The sequence below is a fragment of the Bidens hawaiensis genome, unplaced genomic scaffold, assembly GCF_021521415.1.
Source record: "Bidens hawaiensis isolate Kalapana, Puna unplaced genomic scaffold, B.hawaiensis_p1.1 tig00013988_1, whole genome shotgun sequence".
Lineage (NCBI taxonomy): Eukaryota > Viridiplantae > Streptophyta > Magnoliopsida > Asterales > Asteraceae > Bidens > Bidens hawaiensis.
Genome location: NW_027492200.1, coordinates 35,096 through 53,263, shown reverse-complemented (window position 1 = coordinate 53,263; position 18,168 = coordinate 35,096). Strand labels below are relative to the sequence as shown.

The 18,168-nt window shown below is 36.3% G+C and overlaps 1 protein-coding gene across 1 annotated transcript; it reads left to right on the top strand.

Annotated features, from left to right (window-relative positions):
• Positions 1–3,369: 3,369 nt before the first annotated feature.
• On the top strand, positions 3,370–8,272 carry LOC143545659 (4-coumarate--CoA ligase 2-like). The gene is made up of 6 exons (XM_077037504.1): positions 3,370–3,810; positions 4,294–4,845; positions 6,249–6,447; positions 6,920–7,133; positions 7,650–7,752; positions 8,052–8,272. The coding sequence occupies exons 1-6, from the start codon at positions 3,376–3,378 to the stop codon at positions 8,169–8,171; spliced, it is 1,623 nt and encodes a 540-aa protein (XP_076893619.1). The 5' UTR covers positions 3,370–3,375; the 3' UTR covers positions 8,172–8,272.
• The last annotated feature ends 9,896 nt before the right edge of the window (positions 8,273–18,168 follow it).

The window sequence follows — 18,168 nt, the reverse complement described above, 5'->3', positions numbered from 1 at the left end:
GATACTTGATATCATTTGATTTCAATCTCTGTTAATTGTTAAACTTTTACCATATAAGGGTGGACGGTACACAACCGATATGGGTGATCAGGTGATGTGTCACTTGGTACCGGCTTGAACACCACCCGTCCCCTCTTGGTATCGAGAAAAATGATCCCCCGATTGGCATGTTTGTCTAGACGATCCCAAACCTCAATTGGCCATGACTGTTATATTCGTCGTTAAAAAAGTTAAGTGATTTAAAACCAAACAATATATATAATTGAATCGAATTTTGTTTTTCTCACACAAATCTTAGATTTTCTCTCTCTTAAAATTTCAACCCACAATTTATTTAATTGAATCGATGTTCTGTCGAGAAAAAAATAAAATAAATCTTCGCTACAAGATCCATAAAAAGGAATACAGGTGTGGTTCGATAATACCGACATTGTGTGGTGGTTCATTACCATACCAATACGATAATGTCACTTATATAGCTTACTATACCAAATATACAACATTTTGAATAAAACTTTGTTTTACAAAATTCATGCCAGAATGTCGAGGAAAATAAATAAATACAATTGTTTATTCATTTTTTTAAGTTAACGAACTCAAGTTGTTAGAGAAAACTTATGATCTAAATGTCCTTCAAGAAATAGTGAAATGAACTCTCTTTCATCAAAGTACTTGTATACCATTCTCATTGACTAAATTACAAGCTATTCTAATTCCTAATCATACAACACAACATTTTAAAGATGTGAATTAAAATTTTAAAACCTCAACTTGTTATTCCTTGAAACCATGTATACAAACCTTCCCCAAAAGTATTGGTCACTCTACATCGAGTTGCCACGGATTTAGCTCCATAGCGTTGGTTAAGTCCACCAGTGAAACTACCTGTTTCGGTTCAGGTTCAAGTTCTTGCATTTGATAAACATGAACATGCCTATAACCATTTCCCTTTAGAATTAAAGTCCATGTTTCAACTTCATTTCTTGTGATTTCACTTTCAATGTAAAAATCTATAACTAATTACATGATAAGGTTAATCATGATAAGGTTATTGAATAATCGACTTTTTGCAGTACAGATAAGTTTGAGATGTGAAAGACGAAAAAGTTGAAACTCAGATAACGTATCAACTTTGAGTTGGACGGACTCATCTAGTGTGTGTGTATAATCCATCTCCTATAAGCAAATTAACACACTTTCAGTTTATGGGGCAACGCCAACACCTAATGCAAACGGGAGAGCAAATTTGCCTTATGCTCTACTTGATCTTGTAAGAGCATTCACATTCAAACTACCAAATTTGGTGAGCGGATTTTATAATTTAGAGAGTGGTTTAGGGTGTTGTGAGTAGATGAGAGAGAAAATATAGTGATTTTTCTGTATATTTGAAAATCTATTGTTCACCCTCTATAATTTTTTAATATTTGTTGAAAGTGGTTGTTAATAAAAAAGAGAGAATGGGTAATGATAAAGGTATATGAAAAGTATTATTTAATTGAAAGAACATAGAAAATATAATAATTTTAGTGTAATTCTTGATTAAGAGATAGATGATTGGATGTGAATGCTCTAACTTATACATTTTCCCCTCTAAACTTTACTCAATTTTAGTTGTTTAATATTACCTACATTTCTGTCCTCTTATCTTTAATCATATATTTTATTTTAAACCAATTTCTTCCCATAATTTTTAAATGGTCATATTTTTTTCATATGTAAATATCTTTTTAAAAATATTATGGTGTTGCTAAAGTTTTTTTTAATTAAAAAAAGTTAACATATTTACGTGATTACCAGTATGTGGGTCGCACATATGTTTTTTTAGTAGTTCAACATAAGTAAAATTATAATGTTATATCGTGTTAAAAAGTGGTGTGACCAAAATCGGTTGGTTCATTAACCAGTCCTATTTTTAAACTTTGATTCCTTATGAGTCCTGCTTTCTAAGGAAAAAGAAGATTCAATTTAATTTAGGTTGACCAGTAAATAACTAAATTTAATATAGTAGATGTTATGATTAGTATGATCAATTATAGTAACATGTATTGATTATATATATGGCAATAAAATAACATATATAAAATGAAACGAGAGAAATTCTATTTGTGTCCATGTGGTTTCAAGACGGGTCACGTTTGCACTCCTAAAAGTGAAAATGACACGAATGAGTTATGTGGTTTCTAGGCTCTTTGATTTGTGTCCCTCCATCTAAATGAGAGTCTAGTTTCTAACGAACAAAGTGATATCACGTGTTATTAAGCGAAGGTAATTGCAACTTTATAAATTTGGAATCCTATAAAAGTATTACTCTATATCTTTTAACTCCAAAACATCTAGCGCCGAATTCATCACCTTTATCTAAACCTTTGATTTTGCACTGATCGAAGGTGATGATGTCAACTGTAGAAGTTCTAGAGTTTAATGGAGTATTTATTAAAATTTCAAATTATAAAAAAAAACACAACTGCTCTTACATGAATGACACAATGATATCATTTTTTTTGTTAAAAACTAATTGTGATTTAACAATAAAGACTAAACATGCAATTCTCTCGTAAATGTTTGAACTAGACTACTAAATATTAAAATACAAGAATCAAGTTTTCAATATAGTCAAACCACAAAGACGATTTTAAATTTTTTTCTCTTAAATACAAAATTTTTTAACACCCTTTAAAGTAAATAAGTAAATCCATAATACCAAATCCTTTCTTTCACATCATATTACCAAATTCACCATTTCCCACTAAACCCTTACCACGAGCAATCGCGTATAAAGGACTTATCCATTTGGCATTTTATTCCTATAAAAATACACACAACATTTGTCTTTAAAAAAAATACACAATTTTTTTTTTTTTTTTTTAACCAGATAAAAATAAAATTTTATTTATTTCTACTGATGAAACATAGATATTACATCAATATAGCAGGTAGGCGGGCAACAAGCTGCGCCGCCACCCCTTTCTGAATTGCAAACCCTAACCTGCTAAAGACATACCCCTGCCCCTTTGGAGTCGACACATTGCTATGCACAACCTGTTGGACCCTGGTTAGAAAACGGATAGCTTCCGGTGCCAAGGAGCCAAATGTATCAAAAGCCAGAGGGACAAAAACATGTTGGTTCTCTTCGCAGGCTTTAGCATGTTTCTCCACCTTCTTCGTTTCAGCCCTTTTTATTGCTTGCCCAGCTACAAACCCATTATCCCTCAAACCAGCTAAGGGAGATACCCCTGTGAGGTCAACACAAGCGTGTTTTCCCCCGGCCCAACCAAAGACGAGCAAATCTGCCGGTCGTAGAGTGGATCTCCCTTCCGTGGGGTCTGTAAGGAAGTTTACGGGGGCTTCCTTTTTAGCTGATATCCCAGCTCGCCAATGGAAACTAAAAAAGAAATAATATTCCGATCAAAGCTGCCGAACATATACATACCGAATCACTTACCGCTACATTCATACTGCTTTGAAAACATTTCTGACGTCATCGATCAGCCGAGTCTAATTGATGGCGCCTCAGGTCATGTGTACACCTGCGCTGACGTCGACCTCACGTCACGAAAAGTTGCTTTCTCACTTCACAAACTCGGTATCAACAAAGGCGATGTGATCATGATTCTACTCCCGAACACATCTGAATTCGTCTTTTCCTTCATAGGATCTTCATACCTTGGTGCCATCTCGACCATGGCGAATCCTTATTTCACTGCGGGTGAAATTATTAAGCAGGCGAAAGCGTCAGGAGCTAAAATTATTATCACTCAGTATGTGCATGTCTCCAAAGTGGAATCATTTGCGTTAGAGAATTCAATCAAGGTAAAGTTAAGCTTGTAGTTTCTACCTCGGATTCCGATTTAGTGGTGTTCAGTCATAATTCAGCATGCAGGGCTGTCCTGCAAATTTGTTAAAAATTTATAAATTTTTTAAAAATTTATAATCGTTATAAAACTTTTAAAAAATTTTCAGGGCACCGAGGTGATAAGGCTCTCCACCCCTTGGAGCGGCTCTGAGCACCAAGGACGGCTATGAGGCGGGGCCGGGTTGTAGACACTTGACATACCCCGACCCGACACAAGTCAGACCCGAACTTTTAAAAAAAATTAAAAATTATATATGTTTTTTTTGGGAAAAAATGTATTTAAACCCAATTACTCAACTAATTTAAGACCCAAGCTTTTTTTTTTTGGATTTCGGCTAAAAAAAATTTCTTCATTCTCAGAGACGGCCTTGCTCAACGAACATGCAGTGGGTAACTCATATTTACATAAAATTGCCTTCTAACAATTACTAATATGTTAGGTAATATGCATTGATTCGGCTCCAGAAGGATGCTTGCACTACTCCGAGTTAACTTCTGGCGATGAGACCAAATTACCCGAAGTTGAGATCTCGAGTGATGATGTCGTAGCGCTCTTGTACTCTTCGGGTACCACGGGACTACCAAAAGGAGTGATGCTGACTCACAAGGGGCTTGTGACGAACGTTGCGCAACAAGTGGATGGAGAGAATCCGAATATATGGATCCACAACATGGATGTGTTGATGTGTGTGTTACCATTGTTTCATATCTATGCGTTGAGTTCGATTTTATTATGTGGATTACGCGCTGGAGCGACAATTTTAATCATGCAGAAATTCGATATTATGTCGAGTCTGGAGCTGATCGAGAAGTATAAAGTGACGATCGGTCAGTTTGTGCCGCCAATCTTGTTAGCAATCGCAAATAATGAAGAGCTCGTGAATAAGTATGTTTTATCATCGATGAGGATGGTGATGTCTGGCGCCGCACCGTTGGGGAAGGAGCTGGAAGATACTATTAGAATCAAGTTTCCCAATGCAAAACTCGGGAAGGTATGAATATGATATAGTATTGTACAAGTACAGGTACTGATACAGCGATGCTAAAATTTCTAGAAAAATAGGTATCAAATACCATACTGAAATTTTTGGTATGATATTAAGTAACAAATGCATCCTAGATATGGGCACGGCTGACATATTGTGTATACCAGTACACGATAATTGTATAAAATATAACTTTATTTTTTAAATAAACTTATAATTATATAACAAGATACTTAAAATGTATTTAACATGTAACAATGTATTTTACCTGTTTAGACACAAAAATTAACAGGTAAATTCATGTCTACCTGTTTAGTACACAAAACATGTTAAGACCTTATCTGTTACCTGTTAAAGTCCTGTAAGTACGTATCGTATATTCGTATCTCGTGTATAAATTGACAGCCCTAATCTCTCTCATACATTAACACACTTTTAAACACATAGTAGATGGATATGCTATTGCTTACACGTATTTTTTTAATTCACACAAATAATTTTACTAAAACTTTCCAATATAGGAATCTTGGATACTCGTTAGAAATTAGAATATAGAAAGTATAGTTCGTGTCACGTGTTGGACTTAATAAGATGGATTAGCACAAACAACATTGATATTTTTGTGATAATTCATCATTACTTTTTCAATATTATTAAAAATAAAAAACACACTTTACAATTACCCTAGACCAACTATTTATACTAGGAAAAATATATTAATCATAATTAAACATATATAAAATAAAAACTTTATTTATAACTTTAACAATTATCTCCTAATATTAATTATTTAATTGAAACCCTAATTTTTGCCTTCTAATTCTTTATTTGATTCACCCCTCTGAGTTACTTAACCTCACATGTTAAATCAATATAATTATATCATTCATCCGACGGTTACAAAACCGAGTATGAAATTGAGATAATTACAATATCAGATCAATTGTCGTACGTGTACAAATGGCTGGTATAATTGACTTGTTTGAAGTTCGAATCTTTTACCTAATGCTTAACTTGATGGCTAAATTGTCTAGTTGAGTTCATAATATTAAACACCGGCTGCCTCACCTTTTCTTTTTCATGCTTTACATCAACATTAATAGTAGCATCTTTTAGATAAAGATTTATTTCTTTTATACAACTCTTAATTATGAAAGGATCAAAAAAGGTAAATTATTGTTACACAATTATTGTATCACTATTTCCAACTACGGTTACATAATATTGCTTGGTCCATTGTTGTTCAAAACAATAAAGGCAAATAATCATGTTAATTAGTACCAAATATAAAACAAATATTTAACTATATATGTTTATTACTTGTATATACAACTCGTTAACCAATGGCCCATTATTTAAAATTCATGGGGTAGTTATTAATTATGAGGTTGACATGAATGTCGTGACAGGGTTACGGTATGACGGAGGCCGGACCGGTGCTAGCCGTGTGTTTAGCCTTTGCTAAGGAGCCTTATGAGATCAAGTCCGGAGCATGTGGCACTGTGGTACGTAACGCTGAGATGAAGATTGTCGACCCGGAGTTAGGCGTGTCCCTCCCAAGGAACCAACGAGGCGAGATTTGTATTCGTGGTGATCAAATCATGAAAGGTATGCCATTTTAATGAAATTTAGTTTAAAATAAACTTATGTTTATTATTTGTCTATTTATGATTTGTATGTAAACTACATATTTGAGCATTCACATTCAATCCAACAATATATGTGAGTGAAGTTTTTATAACTTAGGGAGTGGTTTAGAGTGTTTTGAGTGGAGGAGAGAAAAATACAGTGATTTTTCTGTATATTTGAAAAGTTACTGTTCATGCCCTATAATTTTTTTTAATATTTTGAAAATGATTGTGAGTGAAGAAAAGAGAAATGGTAATGATAAATATATAAAAGTATTTATTAATTGAAAATGATAGAGAAAATATAATAATTTTTAATGTAATTTTGAATTTAAATATATGAAATTGAATGAGAATGTTATGAATTGTTTGACTGCTACATATTGAGATATCCATTGCGTCCAATGATGATTATTTATGATTAATTTTCCATGTTAAATTTTTTTTTATAGGTTACTATAATGATCCGGAAGCCACAAGGGCAACGATAGACTCGAATGGGTGGCTACACACGGGTGATATAGGGTTGATTAATGACGATGATGAGCTATTCATTCTGGATCGGCTCAAGGAGTTGATTAAATACAAAGGATTCCAAGTAGCACCTGCTGAGCTTGAAGCGTTATTACTAACTCATACTGACATTTCGGGCGTTGCTGTGGTCCCGTAAGTCCATTCTACTAGAATATATTGTTATATATCGTAGAATTGAATTAAAATATTTTTAAAAAAATTGTAATGAAAATGAAGGGCTATGACATCAAATAACCAAGTATTTTGGTTAGCACTTCGTTTTGGTGTGTATGTGTATAAACACCACACGAGAGCTCGTTAGGTAATTTGTGCTTTTAAAAACGTACAAATAGAGCTAATTTACACAAGCTATTGTTGTATGTGCTATTCACGAGACATTTTTTTCAGTATAATTTACCAAAAGTAACGTTGTTATTATATTACATATATTCACATTACTTAGCCTAAAAATATAGGGTAAACTTAATGAACATGTATCAACATCTACATGAGCTATTGTTGCATGTGTCATACTTTTAAAGATAAAAACCAAATAATTCGTACTTCTATATGATGTTTGATGAGGTTTTACCGTTTCTTAATAGATATTTGCAACTTAGAACATTATTTTGACTCGAATGTTGATTGTAGACTATCTGTTTATCTCAGTATGGAAAATGAAGCAGCCGGGGAGGTTCCAGTTGCTTTTGTGGTGAAAATCAATGGCTCATGTGTAACAGAGGACGATATCAAGCAATTCGTATCCAAACAGGTAATTGTAACATATTTACATAAATTCCGAGTAATTCCTACATATTTTATATTAAATAGTTAATAGAAATATAGCAAGAACCAGTTTAAACTAAAAAAAATCAAATCATATAAATAGTTATACCTATTGCTTTAACCATAATATCAAAGAAGGTTATGTAACCGCCTATTTTTTTCTTCTTTGTCATTATGTATTGTAAGTGATACTTATAATGTTTATGCAATTCTTGCTTATGTGTGTGTATGTATATATATTGACTTATATCTAACATAGTCTGTTTATGATTTATTACATCGTAGGTGGTGTTCTATAAGAGAATAAATCGTGTTTTCTTCATTGACACAATTCCAAAATCAGTATCAGGGAAAATTCTTCGCAAAGCGTTGAGAGCGAAGCTTGCGGATGTTGCTCCAAATTAATTTTCTCTACATACATCATAAAAGTTAAATTGCTGAAGAATCCATTTTTGTTACTGTTTGGGTCAAAAACCAGAATGTTGTTTGTATTTTGACTCTTTTTTTATTTTAATTATTGTAGCCTTTAAATAGGTTGATGCAAGCATTGTGCATTGCCTATTTATTATTCAATTAATAATTCAATCTCTGTTTACGGTTATACAAACTTTCACCATAAAAGGGTGGACATAACACAAGCGGGATGGGGATGTGTCATTTGGTACCGGAGGGAATGCCGCTCATCCCCACTTGGTTTCTAGAAACATGATCTTGATCGACATGTTTGTTTAGGCGATCCCTAGCCTTTAGCCCTTGAATGGTCATATGGCTGCTAGAATATATCCGTCGTTAGAAAAGTAAAATAATTTGAAACCAAACCATTATACCGCTAAAATTTTTGTTTCACAAATCTTAATTTTCTCTCTCTCAACATTTCAACCCATGGTTTATATAAGAGAAAATTCCCAAAATAGCCCATTTATAGAATGCGGTTCCAAGTTTGTCCTCTTAAATTCAAGTTTTCAACTTTGTCCCTTTTGTATCTCGTCGTCAGCGACATGTTAGCGAACACCGACGATGTGTTAACATAACATAGGGTTGACGATGCGTCTATGTTGCTAACATAAGGTAGCAGCGATGCGTTAGCAACATAACGCATCGCCGCTACCCTACGTTAGCAACATAACGCATCGCCGCTACCCTACGTTAGCAACATAACGCATCGTCAACACATATTCCGGCCACGTGTCGTTATTCTATTTGTTTTAGTAACGCATCGTCGGTGCGCTGTCATATCGTCGACTACGAGATACCAAAGGGACAAAGTTAGAAACTTGAATTAGTGGGGATAATTTTTAAAACACATTATCTAAATGGGCTATTATGGGAATTTTCCCTTTATATAATTGAACCGATGTTAGCTTATTATTAAAGAAACATGACATTCATTTTCGCTAGTATAATTAATAATATAAATTGTAAGGAATTAAAAAGATAGATATTTAATAATTGAAAAATAAATAGTAGTAATAAATTATCATATTTAAATAATTGAATTCACTAGTATAATAAATAATAATATAAGTGGTAAGAAATTAAAAAGATAGAATATTTAATGATTGAAAATAAATACCATTAATAAATTATTGTGTTTAAGTAATTGGATATATACAATGAAACAATCATCGGAGTCATAAATAGGTAAAAAACAAACCTACCAAACTTATTATTAGACTGAGTGGTGTGGGGCTTCAACAGGGGCGCTAGAGCCCCCCTGCTCGCGCCCCCAGGCGCTAACACCACACCACCAGGGCGCTAGCGGGGCGCTAACGCGAAAAACAATGCAGGCGTGAGCCGATTAGCGGGAGAAGGCTGAGGGGTGTGGGGGGCTTTAATGGGGGCTCCAACCAATAACATTATGACATGTAGCAGAAAGAGAAACTGGATAAGGGGGGTGTTGGAGCCCCTGGCCCTGGTGTGGAGGGGCTCCAGCAGGGGCTCCAGCGAATTTTTTTTTTATTTTTTTTATAAATATATAACAACGTATTATTAAAAAAACTCATAAATTATTAAAAAAAACACACATTAATAAAAAAACAAATTAATATCTAAAAATAAAATAAAAATTAAAGTACTAAAAAAAACATTCTTCTTATTCTTCGGCTTGGTCTTCTTCGATCAACCTCTTTCGGATACGTTCCTTTTGCTTTTCCATTAGCATTTGATCGACCGGATTTAGGTTACTGAAGTCTCTAGTAAGAAAGTCCAAATCTCTCATTCGACTTTTTTCCTTTTTGTCATAAGAGACCACCTCCATGGTTTTGTTGAATTTATTGAGGGATTCAACAACATTGGCGATGTTTACGGCTTCCCCCTCAGCCGGTTTTTTCCCCTTGGCGTCCCTTCCCAATGGCCACCTCCTCGGCGGTGAAGACGTTTCCTCCTCCGCAATGTTTAGGTCGAATCCAACGCGGCAATCCGACCCGGTTGAAGTGCTATACGCTCCAGACGAACTAGTTTTAGTCCGTTTCGGCCTTACTTCCGCATCAAAGTCCGGCGCCACCAGCTCAACCTACTTGGAACACCTTTTCAACCTCTCCCACAACTTTAAATCGTCCCACGTCTTCACCATCCCATACCTCCGCAAACACTCCTGCTTCCACTCTTCGACCGTGAAATTGTAAACCGCCAAATCATCACTGCCACTTGGTCTCATACGACCGTTGTTCCTGTTGAAAAGATTAGTAAACAAGCCGACAAATTTTCTGATTTCGGACCACCGACCCGAAATCATATCGGCGTTCCGCTCTGTACTCCCAACGAGCATGTAGAACGTCTCCCTAACCTTTGTCCAAAAAATCTTGCTCTTTTGGTAGTCGGCTGCAAAATGACTAAATAAATTAGATTTGCATTTAACTTTTTTATTTAACTTTTTTATTAAAAATCATTTTTAAAAACGTTAAAACAATTACCGCAACGCCGATCCTCAGAAATGACTATCCAAGCCCGACACAAGGCTTCCTTCTCATCCGATGACCACGGAGTGGCTTTCCGTTTCGTCCTCGGAGTCGAAGCCTGTCCCGACCCGTCCGTTGCAACTTGTTTTTTCCGGTGGACGCGTCTTTTTGGTCCCGTAGCTTCACCGTGTGATTCTTGTGTCTCCGGAACAACAAAGTTAGGAGACGGTTGTGTGTTGGATGGTTGAAAGCCGGATGATTCTTGCGGCTCCGAATAAAACATCGGTTGGTGCGGTGACGACCATAAATCATCGTCAAGATAATCTGAATCAAGATTTGGGAACCAATTTCCAGCCATTTTTTTAAAAAAAAGTAGAGAAGATGAATTGATTTTGGGTGAAGGTTTGAAGTTTTGGTATAAAAATGGGTGAAATGGGGTATAATTATATAGGAAAAATATTTTTTTTTTTTGGTTTGTTCGGCTCCCAACGGTCAAAAAACCATCAAAAGTTGTGCAGCCCTCTCTCTTCGACTGAGGGGTGTGGGGCTTCAACGGGGGCGCTAACCCGAAAAACAATGCAGGCGTGAGCCGGTTAGCGGGAGAGTAGAGAGGGCTGCACAACTTTTGATGGTTTTTTGACCGTTGGAGCCCCCATTAAAGCCCCCCACACCCCTCAGCCTTAAAGAAACGTGACATTCATATTCACTAGTATAATTATTATTATCCTTATAATTAATAATAATAAAAATATGGTAAAGGAATTTAAAGATGGATATTTGAAGATTGAAAAATAAATAGTATTAAAAGTAATTGAATTCACTAGTATAATTAATAATAACAATAATTATAAATTAGTATAATTGAGAAGTTTGGTGTCACAAAGTTTTAGATAAGACATTAAATATTTATATAATTAGTTTCAAGAGTTATTCAAATTTGTTGTTGGTTTGATGGTTGATGCAAAGCTTTCTAAATCTTGTCTCAGTTATACGCCCAGGTTCAAGTCTCTCTTTGAGTGGCATGCATGTATTGATTAGGTTTTTAAATTTTGTTTTATTTGTTTATTTTTTTAAATATGACCAAAATTATTTTTTATGTTTAGTTTTCGTACACGTAATGAATCTAATTGATACCGATGGAATTCGCATCCAGTTGTCGCCGTAACGCCAATGTTTTTGTCTTAATATTGGTAACTTGATGTAACTATTTTTTAGGTTTAGTTCTGAAACATAACAAACGTAGATGGTACCGACCAAATGCAACGACTATGTTTTATTTACCGAATAAACATTGTTTTAAACATGTATAAATTTTGTATCATATGTTATAAGGGTATCACTACCATACTAAGTGTTTACTAATTTGTGTTTTGAGGTTAATATATGTATAGGTACGAACCTAGATGATACCAACATAATTCGTGTATGTCGCCGCAACGCGGCGGGTTGCAATCTAGTTGTAATATAAATGGTAAGGAATTAAAAAGACAGAATATTTAAAGGTTGAAAAATAAATGAAAAATTCTCAAAATGTCTCTTTTTAGAGAGAGATTTTAAATATATTCCATAAAAAGTTTAATTTCATATTTGTCCCTTTACTAACATGTCGTCGTCTCTACGTTAGGAGTTCGAGACGACATGTTTTTAACTCGTCGCCACCCTGTCATGTTAGCTCAAAACTCGTCGTCTCACCGTCATGTTAGCTCAAAACTCGCCGTCTCACCGTCATGTTAGCTCAAAACTCATCGTCTCAACGTCATGTTAGCTTAAAAAATTAAATTTAATGAATCTTGTTATTTAAACAATTATATCTAAACAAGGTACATATAAAATGATTTTGATGATATGCATGAGTTTTTTTAATTGTATTATTATCCAAAATCCAATATACATGAATTTAAAAACCAATAAAACTTAAAAATGTTTTTTAGCTAACATGGTGGAGAGACGACGAGTATTAAGCTAACATGGCGGGGGTGACAACGAATTTTGAGCTAACATGGTGGGAAGGCAACGCATTTTGAGCTAACATGACGGTGGAACAACGAGTTTTGAGCTAACATGGCGACGGTGAGACAACGAATTTTAAGTTAACATGACAGGGAGGTAACGGGTTAAGAAACATGTCGTCTTAAACTCCTAATGTAAAGGCGACGACATGTTCGTAAAGGGACAATATGGAATATAAATTTTTAGATGACATATTTAAACTCTATCTCTAATAAAAGAACATTTTTGGAATTTTCCCAAAAATAAATACTGGAGTATTAATAAATTATCATATTTAAATAATAACATAAATACAATGAAACAATAATCGGAGTCATAAATAAGTAAAAACAAACCTACCTAACTTATTATTAAAGAAACGTGACATAATAATTAATCACTATACTTAATAATATTAACAATAATATAAATGATAATAAGGAATTTAAAAGATGAGTATTTAAAGATTGAAAAATAAATATTATTCATTGTAGGTTCCCAGCCGGATCACACAGAAATATCTCGTAACACGAGGGTGCGGAATCCCCACGTAATACAATACGAGCGTAAGATAGATAATATGTTGAACCGATAAACAAACACACGTCACAATACTAATAAACTCGATTGTATTGCAACACTTCAACACGTGATATCAATAATCACTAACACACGTTCGGAAAAACTCTTAACAACTATAAGCCGAAGTGGAGGTTTAAATAGACCTCGACAACTTCGCCTAACATACTAGGCGAAGTTGTCATAACTTCGTTTATCCTCCAAGTTCGCCTACATCCCAGGCGAACTTATACAAAACCATATTTAAAACCAAACAAAACAATCTAAAACGATTACAGACACATACATAACACAAGATACTGAACTACTGACATTATGCACCAACAGACTCCCCCTTGGCAGTAGCTTCATATCTCTATCTTCATTCTCGTGTCTAGTAATCCCAAAAATCTCATGTCACCCGTCTTCAAGCATGAACGCCCTGTCTTACACATACATAGACCACCCTTTGGTACTTATTGGCTTCATCTTTCCACGCAAGAATATAGAATATCTTCTTATCGTTTAGTACCTGCAAATCAGCTTGAGACAAATTTACCAAGTGCATGGGATCATACACTCTCAGAATCTCCTGTTCGTCCTCATCTTCCATAACAGCTTCAGTTGTTTGACTATCAACGTACTACCACTTGAGACTCTTTAAAACATCCTTGGGCATTGTCTTCATCGGCACTTCTTTCAAACATCGAATCGGCTTATATTTCATCACCATCCAAGGTTTGCCATCAGCTCGCATTCCCCTTTCCTTATCTTCAACTAACTTCCCTTTCTGAGGCTTTAACAACTCAAACTTCTTCTCTTTCACACTTTCTTTCCACACGATCTTCCCAATTATTCTAGCCATATTGTCATCACTCCTATTAATCAATCTCAATCTAGCCAAATCCTTCACCTCACACTCAGGCAAGGTATTGAGCGATCTCAATGTTCTCTTAAAATACTGAATCCCATCAAAGCTTTTAATCACAAATAACTTTAACTACTCATCATACAGCCAGCAAATAATACCTTTCTTTGACTCAGCATACCCCTTAATATTGTAACTCTTTTTGAACATTGTTGGAGCCGCTGGCTTCTTTGTCTTAACAAACCACTGAGCATAGCCTTCTTTCCATCTCGGCTGTTCTTCCCACTCAGACTCATCTGACAGATCCATATCTTGACTCACATTCACCTTGTCAACATCTGGAATATCATGTTCTACACTATCATCCACAATCTCACCTTCTTCTATCTCACTATCAATTACAATCTGTTCTCCTATCTTTTCAATCTCATCAATAGTTAACACATCATCTGTTAAATCATCATCATCACCCAACATTTCCTCATCATCGACAACCACGACATTTTCACCACCTGATGTACCAGTTGACTTCCCCTGAGATGTGGAAGTCCCAAGAGTTTGTTCAGTTCTTGGCAACTCACCACCTGCACCTTTCGATGTATTGGGATCATCGTCTCTGTCTTGTCTCTCCTTTGTTCTCAACTCGTCGCTCTTGCAGCTCATCTCCCCCTGAGATGCTAAGAACTGTTTTAGAGCATCAAATAGTTTACCGTGTTCAACAAGGAGGGACGATTGGATCTGATTTTCTGCTACAAGTCGCTGGATAGCTTGATTCTGGATTAGATTGATTCTTGACTGTTCAGCAACTACCCGTTCGAGAGCCGCTATCCTTTCAGAATCAGACAAAGTAGCATCAAAATCAAAACGCATGTGAGAAATGTCTTGAGCATAAGGTGGAGGAATACCAAAACTAACTGAAATATCTGAAGTAGTCTGAAAAGTAACTGCGGGTGGTATTGAAACAGGCAACCCCGCAGTAGCAACCAACGTTGACTCAACAAATCTTGCAACCACCTCCGATGGAGTGACAGTAGGAGGTGGCAAGGAGACTATCTCCGGTGCTGTAAATTGAAACGTGGTCGGAGGAACACCAAAGGATGACGATGTGGTCACCACGGGAACACTTGAGGTAATCGGTACTGTCACAATCATAGAAGCAGGAACCATAGTCATACCAGATAACGAGGGTGGAGAGAAACGAACCACCCTTGAGCTTTCACCAACTCATGAACTTTCACCATCTCTGACCTTCTTCGATCTTCGTACCAACCTGTCTAATTCCTCCTCATAGTCAGATTCACTGTCATCCGAGTCTTTCTTTCTCTTGCCATGTATTCTATCTTGTCTGACCAGAATCTGTTGTGCTTCAGCAATATCGTTAGTGGAGTAGTCAGAGTCGGTTCTCTCAGAATCCGCTACAGACGTAGCGACCATAGAAACATTCACACCAGAAGCCTCAGCTACTGGGGCTCGAACCTCAGCAGCTGGATCAGTTTGTTCCATGTCAAAGAACCCTTGCCCTCCAAAGGCTGCTTCAAGATCGACCTGTTCTTCCGGAGCTGCAACAGGATCAGCAGGCAGTGCTTGCTGTACCCCAGGTGGTGGTTGAACCACTGGAGGTGGTTGAGGAACATTAGCCTGTTGCGGTGCCCGGTCACGAAATTCATCTCCTGGAGGAGCAATATAAGCAGGATTCACCAAATAACCAAACAATGCAGTGTGCCGCGGACGAAGCTCTGGTTTGCTACGAGCACTTGATGACCTACATTGCGCAAAAATTCCCTTACTTACACTCTCAACATAACGGATAGGACGTCGTTGAGGCAGCGTAGGGGCTACGTGATTCAGAATCATCTGTAGGAATCTCGGGTACATCAAAAATCTTTCCCTGGAGACCGCGCGTCTCTGACGATCAATTTCATAAAACACCATCTGACTAAAGCTGTAGGGCTTGTTGTAAGGCAGGGCAGTCATTGCAGATTGCATCGTTGCCCCCATACCGTCTGTACCAGCTTTACGACCAGACATGCACACTATCATCACGTGCATCAGAAAACGCCACTGATCTAATAAAATTCTCTTTCTCCTTTGAGTGTCACCCAACGGACCCGAATAACCCATACGCAAAAACGCACCATCTCTGCATGGAGCCGGAAAATCTGTTGGATCATCTGTAGTTTCAGCCCCGAACTGTAAAGCGACCCTTATTTGATCTGCCGAGAACTGTACCACCTGATTGTTCACCGTAGCGCGCATAACCGGATGATCAACTCTACAGTCATATTCTACCGTTCGCCAAAAGTCTTCAATATTTGGTAGAGAAATGGGGAGAGTAGTCGTGATAGTGTGAAAAATACGTGAGCGAACGAGGAATGAAATGATCTCACGATAGTCGTCTATACCACTAGCATCCGGATCCAAAGTGATATACATGTTGTGACCAGGAAAGAACTGTCGGTTGTTGTCACCACCTTCGTCACCACCAGCACCACCAGCCCCTGCCACAGCAGCCATATCTGCACAACAAACGGTCTAAGTTAGAACATTGACGTAGCATATCATAACTTCGCCTGTTACCATGAGCGAAGTTATGATAACTTTTATATTTAACTTCGCAGAACCCAACTTCGCCTGAGAAAACAGATCAGAACACTTAAATAATATAATCTTGATCAAGCGAAGTTATACATATGGCGAAGTTGAGTACAACTTCGCCTAAACCCTAACTTCGCCTGAATCTGAAACGGCGTATTACAGAGATCCGATAGTGGTTTTGTTTGGAGTATTTGAGAAAGAAAAACATGAAAAGATAGTTCAATTGAGGTCTAGAAGACCAAATGGGTTACAAACACAGTAAAAACAGATAGTTTAACGAGTGTTTAAAGGATTGCTCAAACTATGTCACAAATCGGACCACAAAGGCTTCTGATTAACACCATTAATATGAATTACAGGTTAAACCGATCCTACACACCTTTATCACGGACAAGAAACAGATAATAATGAGGTTCGATTCAAGGTATAAATTCGCCGAGGGTTAGAAGTGTGTGGTTATAAGTTCGCCGAAGGTTTATAGTTTGGAAAATATTTGACTAAGTTGACCACTGTTACACCTTATATAGTTTTGAAAATACATGGGCGAAGTTAAGTTTAACTTCGCCCTTTTGATAACTTCGGCCCTAAGTAGCTTACCATTAACTTCGCCTATAGTCAACCTGGTGGTCAACTTCGCCTATGTAGTTTACCAGTAACTTCGCCTATATTAATTTACAAACAGAACCTTATAAATTTGATCAAAATGCAACTGGATTTTAAGATCCTCCGTTAAAGATTTAAACTTTACGATCAAAGAACCAAGTAACCAAGTTTTAAACCATAAAACAAAATAGGCAATGAAAATTTTAGTAATAAAATAAACGGGATCAAATTTCAGTCTTGATGAGAACCTGCATGTTTTAGAAAAGATCCAAACATGAATCATACTAATTAAGTGGCTGTCACATAGATCTATGTTCAACGGTATTATGACATAAAGAAACAGGTTGTAAGCAGGTATAAAACTTAGTATGGTTTTCATCGTTTCTGTGATACGGATTGGTTCAATTAGGCTCAAACTTTAGATGGACATCACATGAGAGATTGTGATGCCTCCTATCTATTCTCAAAGCGTATTTGGCTTTCCCCAAGTCACCCCGAGTTGACTTCGACCCGTAGTGTCTGATTAAACAGTAAGCACACATCGATCTTTAGAGTCTTCTCCCCGTTCTCTTTCTTGCCTCTTTATTGATATTTGAAACAAAATAAGCTTCAGAAGGCTTAACACATTAATTGATTTTTTTTTCTTTAATAAAGACATTAATACAGCTTCAAATTGTAGACAACTGCAAGTCCCGAATCTGGATCACTGTAGGTACTTGACACTATCTTCTCAGGAATCAGAACACTCACGGGCTCGTGTATGACTGGGTAATCACTTTTCTGCCTATCATTCGGAAAGATGTATTTGGAGACATGCACAACTCAAAATGATTCTCCACTTTAAATCGAGGAGATTTAGTTTGTATCACTTCTACTTTTAGGCACCATAGAA